This window comes from Tetrao urogallus (genome assembly GCF_951394365.1).
Source record: "Tetrao urogallus genome assembly, chromosome: 15".
Classification (NCBI taxonomy): Eukaryota; Metazoa; Chordata; class Aves; order Galliformes; family Phasianidae; genus Tetrao; species Tetrao urogallus.
Genome location: NC_136828.1, coordinates 14,929,286 through 14,938,380, shown reverse-complemented (window position 1 = coordinate 14,938,380; position 9,095 = coordinate 14,929,286). Strand labels below are relative to the sequence as shown.

General features: G+C 41.5%; 1 protein-coding gene across 1 annotated transcript; it reads right to left on the bottom strand.

Annotated features, from left to right (window-relative positions):
• Positions 1-1,610: 1,610 nt before the first annotated feature.
• Positions 1,611-8,809, bottom strand: NTAN1 (N-terminal asparagine amidase; the record flags this gene model as incomplete). The annotated part of the gene is made up of 10 exons (XM_079542918.1): positions 1,611-1,813; positions 1,972-2,085; positions 2,658-2,755; positions 3,045-3,098; positions 3,867-3,920; positions 5,209-5,282; positions 6,435-6,543; positions 7,171-7,236; positions 7,318-7,420; positions 8,729-8,809. 10 exons carry the CDS (start codon positions 8,807-8,809, stop codon positions 1,634-1,636), a joined length of 933 nt encoding a protein of 310 aa, XP_079399044.1. The 3' UTR covers positions 1,611-1,633.
• Positions 8,810-9,095: the final 286 nt, after the last annotated feature.

Sequence of the window (9,095 nt, the reverse complement as noted above, 5' to 3'; positions counted from 1 at the left end):
GATCTTATGTGTATATTTTTAAGAAACTGCTTTTTTTTTAAAACATTTTTATATTAAATATTCAGTTTAACCTCTTCAGTAAAACAGCCTAGTCATGCCAGTTCTACTTTTGCTTTTTTTTTCTTTCAGCACTTTTATGAAGAACATTGCCAAGCAGCGGTGGTGCAGTCAGTGTTAGGGATGGGTGCCTGTGTGTATATATAGCAGTCACTGAATTGTACTTTGTCATCACCTATTTTTTTTCTGCTCAGGTGAGGCCCTGAGTATAAGAGGACTAAAGTAAGTTACTGAGTTTTAAGCGGTTCAGAAAGAAATAGTGCCTCTGCATGCCTAAATGGCCTCTTGCTTCTACCACTAAAAAGAATCACCAATACATTTTTTTCCTTTGCATGGCACTGGTAACACATGTAGTATCATTAACTGGACTTTCCTTGTTATGTATTTTTAAAGGTAGTTAGAGCAAAGCTTAAAAAAAAAAAAAAAAACCCACTATATTTGTGCTGATTTCGACACTTGCATTTGAATAACTTTAACTTTCCTAGGGCAGGAGTTGTACAGATTCAATGAAAATATATAGTTTATTTACTCTACAGTGCAAGTTCATAGTGTACAGGACTATGTAAGGCACAAGTTAAGCTTTGGATACATCAAAAGCTACAGTGTACAGATCTCCCCCCCTGCCCTCACATGATTTAGTGCAGTTGCTTTTCTGGAAGCTTCCAGAGCCCCTTGTGGAAGCAACATCTTTTGGAAAGCTTGCTCTGCAACAAGGTTTTTGGAGAAAATCTTTCAATCCCTACAGAGCTAGACGCAGAAGTACTATAGTTTGCTTTGTTTTTTTTTTGCAAAGGGTGTCAATTTAATGGCTATAATGGGGGTAGGATTAACTTTGATCTGAAAAATGAAGGTTTTTTTTTTTTTTTTTTGTTTAAATAGTAATGTCACCTCATTTGACTTTCAGCATCTAAATCCTGTGGGTAGGTTTTGCTCTTGCAGTAACTTATGTAAATTAGAGTGCAATTTTTCTGAAGTGCAAAAACAGTTAAGTTGACTAGTCTTCCTCAGCGATTTCTTTGGTGCAATGAATAAGTTAACAAGAGTAATTTGTGGGGAATAAAGTTATCACCACAATGATTATTTTCTAATGTTTTTATATTTTGAATTGTTAAACCAGTAGTTTTGGTGGAATGAGCTTCATTCTTCAGCTCTTCTTTGATTGTTTCAATAAAGAATCTTCAAATTATTAGTCTTAAGATATATTTTTGAATGAAGTTCCTGTAGTAGCTGCAGTAGACTTTAAGCATAAGCAACTTTCTTTCACTTTACAGAGAAAAAGAGTTTCTCAACTCCATGTTCATATGGTGACTTCTAGCCTCGGGGTTGCAACACTGCCATCTGTCTGTATTATAGCAGTCTGATCAGCACAGATACGCATTGAAACAAAAAACAATTACTTCAAAGTAATTGAGGTTCCTACTTAAGTAATGCAGAAGAAACGTTACTTCTGTTGAAATATTTTATTTGAAAAGCATAGGAATCCTACTATCCATGACCAGCACCATGCTTTTACAACAACTTGCTGTTCTTCTGGTACTGCTATGCTTCCCTAAAGTAGCTGAAGTTGGGTTCCAAGTTAGACCTTGTCAGAACAAACCAGTTCCCACAACCCTTCTTCATTTTTTTTGTATATGCGAGGTTTTCTATCAGGAAACAGGGAATGAGATGGAAATGGATGTGCTTTTAAAAATGTTAACGTAGAACGAATGTGGGAAACAAAGTGGGGTGGCTCAGCCAAAGGCGATGTGGAAAGATTCTGAAAAACAAGATGACAGCAAGAGCTGCTTGAAATTCAGAATACAAAAGCTCTCAATTACTCTCCCTTGTAATACAATTATTTTTTCCCCCTCCCCTACTATAGGCAGAGGAGAGCTTTGACAGGCCCTACCCCTTCTGTTCTCAGCTAAAGAGTACCTGTAGAATCTGTTGATCATCTTGTTCTAACCAGAAATCCACATGTGGGAAAGGCCTCCAGAAATAAGGTCCAATGTGTAGTTGTTCAGTCTTTGCATCATAAATGTTTGTCAGCTGCAGTAACACAGAACTGTTTACAGGGAGCCTTAGAAGTTAGACAGCACTTAAATGAAAGAGACAAAGAAATGCTTTAAGCTGGAAAGCATTTGTACTGCTGTAATGCTATAATGTGATGGAAAGTACAGCAATAATAGTGGAGCAGCAAAATCCTAGGCTTCAGCATATGAGAACAAGCACAAATGCTGCAGCAGCAGGTGAAGAAACAAGGGAAGAAAACTGCTTACCTTTAGAATGCCTCAGGTACAACAGGAATCTCCAGATAGATCCCTCTGCCTCCACTGCCAGCCTTACATGAGGGCTGGAAAGGGGGTTGGATCCTGGTTCCACCCTTCCATCACTCAGTGCATTGCATTGCATTGCATGCACCTGAGCTCCCTGGGCTGCCCTGCCTTCCTACCAGGTGCTCCATCACTGCTTCAAGCCATGACTCAGCATTTCCACTACAGCTACCAACCTGTTTGGCTTTTTTCCCCTATATTACGATAACTCATTGCCCCTAAGTGGTCTTACTTTCTAGCAATGATACCTGATTTGGAATTTCATTGCCCACTTTTATTTATACTCACTCTTGCTCCTGTTAAAACATGGGCTGAACGCAAATCCTCATCTGGCCCTTTTTCTGGAAAAGTTGCGGGGAAAATCTCTGCTGTTTTTACATTCACAGCTGGTGAGAAATAGAGTTTAAACTTAAGACACAATTTTAATTCTTACCAAACATTGCTTAAAACAACTACCTCCACAACACTGCTACTGTAGCAGGAATTTTAGAAGCTGCCAATTACTATTCTCTTTGCCCCAGGCCCCATTATCTTAGAACATCTATTTTCTGCCACACCTCCAACAGCACTCTACAACAGGCATTATGTAAACATTAAAGGCAGTGCATTTACTACTAGAATCTAAAAAGATATCCGGTTACCAAAAAAAACCCAAACAATTCTATTTTAACTCACCTATTCCATAAATGATTGGCAAATGAATATCCTTCTCTTCTCTGTCATTTAGTTCTGTAAGAAAGAAAGGTCAAATGTGTAGGGCACCAGACTTTTTTCTGTACAGGATTCACTCAGTTGTGCATTACCAGAGAAGAACTGAGCTAACAGTGCTTAAAAAGACTGAAGGAAAAACAAATGAACAAAATCAACACAGGACAAAGCCTAAAATGAATATGGAAAAGGTGATAAGGTCAACATTAACATGTTGGGGCCTACAGGAGAACTCTCATATCACTAGGTCCAGCTCTAGTCATTCCATTTTCTGTGCAAGCCAAAATCAGCTTAAAAGTCCCAGGAAAAAAAAGTAAAACTGCTGTGATGTCGATTTTCAAAAATGCAAGTCACCAGTAACATTTAAATACAAAGGTTATATATGACTTGAGTACAATACAAAGAAAAGGAAATAATTATTTATGTAACATCACATGTTACAAATTAACTGGAGGAGTCTATAAACAGTCTAACAACATCAAAGGTCATTAAGTTCCTTTCTCAGTTGCCTCTCTAAATACTCAAAGCTATACAGAGGCAGGAAATGGCCTGGTAACATTCACAGGTCCTCCCCAATCTTAACTGAGGGAATCTTTGCTGAGCAGGCTGTCTGACATTAACACACTGTAAATAATAAAATTTAAACATACAAGTCAAGTGGGAGGATGCATACCATTATTACAGGACAGATTTAAAAAGGCTATGGATGGAAATATCTGTACTTCGATTTCAGTAGCTAAAATTTCTTCAAAAATAAAACAAAAAAAACACAAGAAGACATTTTCTTACCTGATACACAGAAAGTCACTAAATGAACATCATCTGGTTGGAGATCAAACGCTCCTACAGCAAAAACAATAGCAGCAATATATAAGACTGACTGGTGGCAAAGCAGGTGCTGAATATAGACAGGGGGATTATCAGTGCTGCACACTGCAGAATAGATGGGCAGAGGGACTTAATACACTGTTCATAGATAACACAACAGAACAAAGAGTGTTTTTCAGGTTTGCATCAAACCAACTTTTAGAAAAAGCCACAGCTCCTAAACATACCAGTAATTTACAGAGAGTAGCCATTTAAGATGTCAAAAGCATGTTAAGAAGTTGTGCCACTTGCTCCTTTTACTGACATTGTTTAAAGTAGCTCTGGCATCACATCAACTCTGCTTTAGTTAATTGCACATATTTAAGTACTTTCCTAAATTGTTATATATATATTGAGCAAACCCAGCCTTTCATTGTATGTACTTCAATTCTCCTTTTCCCCATCCCACACTTTTTTTTTTTCCCCTGAAAAGTTCACCTTTTTTCCCATAGTTCTAATAGAAATATAATGTTTTAAATTGTAACTGGATACATGAAAACCATGAAGCTGAAAAAATACGTTAACCAAAACATTTTGTGCTGAGCTCTCATGCAATATGTACCATACGTAACAGGAATCGCATCATAACATGTGAGAGGGCAAGAGGGGCACATCCCACAGGACATCTGCCAGACCAAATTCCTCGTCCCATAGCCGCCTCCCTCAATACATGCCCGTCTCTTCCAAACTCCAGTGAGCTCAATGCCTCTCTACATTTGGGAAGTGCTTAGCATAAGCCAGGGCACTTGAAACGTCTAAGTTGGTACTTCATGTTTCCCAATTTCTTTGTAAAGTACCATAACCACTTCTCTGTACAGATTTCATGAACAGAAATAACATCTTTCATAAGGCAATTGCAAACAAATTAAGATTTACCTCATCACATTAAAGTGAAAAAGGAATAGTAACTGATCAAGACATCCCCATGTACTGATTTGGACAGGTGACAACACCTGGGCAAGATCACACATCAGCTTGTCAGCAGCAGAGCTAGGAATTAGGTCCAGCTGAACAGCACTCCCATTCTACCCCCTGCAATGCATGTCAGGAACAAATGAAATTCCCTGCTCCACACCTGGCCACAGGCAAGCCTCAGAAGTCCAACCCCTCCTCTTCAGCAAGTTTGCAAGTAGAGAAAACACCCTCCAAAATTAATCCCCACTTGTTCCTATTAAATGATGGTGCTCAGATTACAAGCAGATTTTACCCAAATCCAGTCAGAACTATTTTTTTCTACATGAGAGTGGAAAAAATGTGAACTTACTAAGAAGCTGATTAGTAAGTTTTTGTGATAAATGCCTATCATCATTGAAACCTCCAACTAGGTGCACTTCCAGCCTAACAGAGATGGAATAACAGGAAACAGCAGTTAAGATGACATCCCAAAGTGAATACCTTTACAAAATAATCTCCAGTCCAAACTACAATGCAATCATTAGAGGAGTCTCACTTGTTAATGGTTGTATGTGTAGCAAACTGTGGTTGGTAATTTTATTTTGAACACTTAGGAATCATTCAAGAAACAGCACAATATTAAAAAAAAAAAAAAACGCCTCAGCAAGCATTACACACATGCAATTCTATCGAAACCCAAGGTATCTGTGATGGTCAGTGCCTCAGTTTTGGACATAACTCAGTAACTACCTCTCAGTTCCCAAAAAACAGTGAGCTAAATGTGAAGGAGTTTACTCCCATGGTCTCCAGAACTACTCTAGGCCATACAGCAGCATTCTTCTCCAAGAAGTGTCTATATAAAAACAGGCGTTGTTTGTGAGCTTTTTTGACCAAACAAAAAACAACAACAAAGACAACTAGTGACAATTTTTGGGTTTTGGGTGCAAGGTCTCAGAAACAATAAAAAAGTGAGAGGAAGCATCATCAATCACCTAGCAAGGCCAACATTCATCTTTCAAAACTGGGCAAGGTAGATCATGAGTTCTAGAGACCACATTTTCCAAGTCCATGGAGTTTTTGTTCTTATCAAACTACACAGGCAAAAAATCTCCACACTAAAGAAAAGCCTTGCTAGCCAAAATCTATCTCAGAATTTGTTGTTGTTGTTGTTGTTGTTTTTTCCCCAGTATGGGTCCTTGAAAAATCCCAGACAGATTCTCAGATCCAAAAGGAATTCACAAGACCAACGTTTCTCATGGAAAAACAGAACAACTAAAAACAGTTATTTGGAAAGTTTAGTACATCTGAAATAAAAGTTACTGAGAAACAGTAAACACCAAACCACTCAATGGCATTTTTACAAAGCCACTATTCAGAATAGAACCATGCTTTAGATCACTGATAGAAAATACCCACAACAACATCATCAATAAATCAATAAAATAGTTATCATTTTCCATACAGCCCCTTATAGAAATATTTCTTGCACGGTTACCTTGTCTGAACCCCATAAAATCAGATAACAGTTCCACAACTTACAAACTGCAGCTACTCTTGTGAAAAACAGTATGTAACAATTAACAAAGCAAAGCTGACCTTCCATAACCTGTGGTGTTAGAGAAAGATTTTACTGAACTCATGATGAGCGACACCTCCGCTTCTGTGTCTGATCCATCACAGTGTGTCAAGCATGTGGCTCCGCTGCCTGAGGAAGATGTGAGAAGACAGTGACACTGGTGGACATTGTTCACTACCATAATTCAGGTCAACAACAGTCTGCACTATTACAGTAGTGCAAGAACTACGCCCCACCTACTCATTTCTATTAGTTCAGTAGCCTCTAGCATAAGAGATGGGCTGATGGGCTGACTGCATGAGACAATAACCTCTATGTACGCCCCATTATAAAAATCAGCTGGACAATGACTGGTGCAAACACCTTCCCGGTAAGGACCAAGAAACACCCTTGCTATCAGAAATACAGGAAGCCTTTCCCATAAATTCTACATGTTGTTGTTGTTATTGCCAAACCCTGCTGATCCAGCTGGCTGAACTCTCTGGCATTCACACCCAGCCTGTGAGACGCTGCAAAAGTGGCAACTAAAGCAGATCAAGTTTACGATTTGCTCATTTAGCAAAGTGAACATGGAACTGGTACTGAACACACAAACTCTCTGAATTTATCACAGTTAAAGCACCTTGTAACTTTTTGAGATGTCAGTTTATATAAATGAAATTGCAGTTTATTTCATTAATGCAGCATAAACCAGTGATGATCTGAGCTGTACTACTTCAGAGGTACAGGCTGTGTGCAGAACACCCATTAAGATACCTGTGTGTCGGAGCACAATTAAGTGGCAGGTAGTTGCATCATCCGACCCAAGAATAGACACAGAACCTATTTTAAAGGAGAGAGATTGTGTATGAACTTTGCTGTCGTAATAACTGCTTTAGCAGAAGTGCTTACACTCGTACATACCATCATTAGGGGTGGTCACTGCAAACTCTCTCTGCTGGACATACAGAAGCCCTTTGGGTTCCACAATTTGAGTAGGCTGACTTCTTAGAAGTTTTGCCTTTTCCTAAAGATAAATGATAATAAAGACTACAGAGGCTGAATTCTCAGCCACTTGATAGAAACATCACCTCCAAAAAGCAAAGGTACCCAGGTTAGCGGCAAACATGGCATATTTTGGAGGATTCTGAATTTCTAGTTTTTCATCTTCCTGCCACACATTGGCTAGCTGTTAAATCCCATCATTCCCCACACAGAAAATACTCTTTCCCTGCTTTATAGAAGGTAAATGGAGGAACAACAGGACAGGGCCAAGCTGACATCAGACAATGCCAGAGCAGATCTTGCAATTTTACACAGCACAAAATCATACACTCGTTAAGGTTGGAAAAGGCCTCTAAGATCATCCAGTCCAACAGTCCACCTACCACTACCACTGGCCACTAAACCATGTCCCTAAGCACCACATCTACATATTTCTTGAACACCATCTGGGACGGTGACTCCCCAGTCTCCACGAGCAGCCCGTTCCCCTAACTAACCACCCTCTCAGGGAATTCTGACCTGACATCCAAAGTGAACCTTCTTGGTGCAACTTGAAGCCATTCCCTCTCATCCTATCACTACCTGCCAGAAAATTTCCTTCTTCTCCAAAACGTGAAACTTTCAGCTTTTCATGGCCACAATCCAATATACTTATTAATTACTAGCAAATTGTAGCAATTAATCATCATGCTTAACCGATGGAAAACTGACTTCCTGGGCTCTGACTGCACTGCTGGCTAGCTACTGTGCACATTTCTACACTAGAGCTGAAAAAAAACCAAAACTATTTCACTCAGTTTTTATCAAATCTGCACTAATTTTTATTTTTATTTTTTAAATTCCCCCCCCCCTACAAGAACTCAGTTTCCACAAAACGGCACTTTCTTATGAAAAAGAGCTCTCCAACCAGCTCTGTTAGGCAGTTCCTAACCCACGAGCTGCCGTTCTGATTAAAACGTTTACAGTATTAGAACGAAGATAACACCTCTCCGATACCGCGATCCCGACGTCCATCCCTAGCCGCCGGTTCACCCCGCGGTTCCTCGACCCGAGGGCACCGACCGCCCCCGCCGCCCCACGCCAAGCTCTCACCGCAGGGCAGCTACCGCCTCCATGATGCGGACACGCTTCCCTTCAGCCACCTCGCGCTTCTTTCACGGGCCGGGGCCGCGCAGAGCCGCCCCAGACCTGCTACCTCCGCAGGCCCGCCCAGAGCCGCCGCAGCGCTCACGTCGCTGTCGGGCCGGCCCGCCCTAAGGCGGCCCTCAGCGTGGCGGCCTCGAGGCAAGAGCGGGCAGACCCCGCGGCGAGGGCTCGGCCACCTGCTCACCTCCAGGTGCGGGTGGGTGCGGATCGCGCTTCCCGTGAGCCGAGTCAGATCAATCCGCTCCCCGTTAATTAGCAGTGGCATCGCGGAGAACGCCCAGGGCGGGAGGCGGCCGCTCCGCGCTTCCTCCCCGGGGCCGCGCTGGGCCAAGTCGGGCGCCGCCGCGCGGAGCGCTGGGAAAACGCGGCAGAAGCCGCTGAGGGCGGGGCGGCGGCAGCAAGCGGCGGTCTGCGCTCGTTCCCGACAGCAGCGGGCCGCTCATGGTGCTTCTACGGCTCTTAACGCTCTGTAACCCCCTTCTCCTTCCCTTGCATAATTATTCAGGAACTGTAAGAAACTGTTGGAAATGTCTACCAGCAGCTCTCCAATT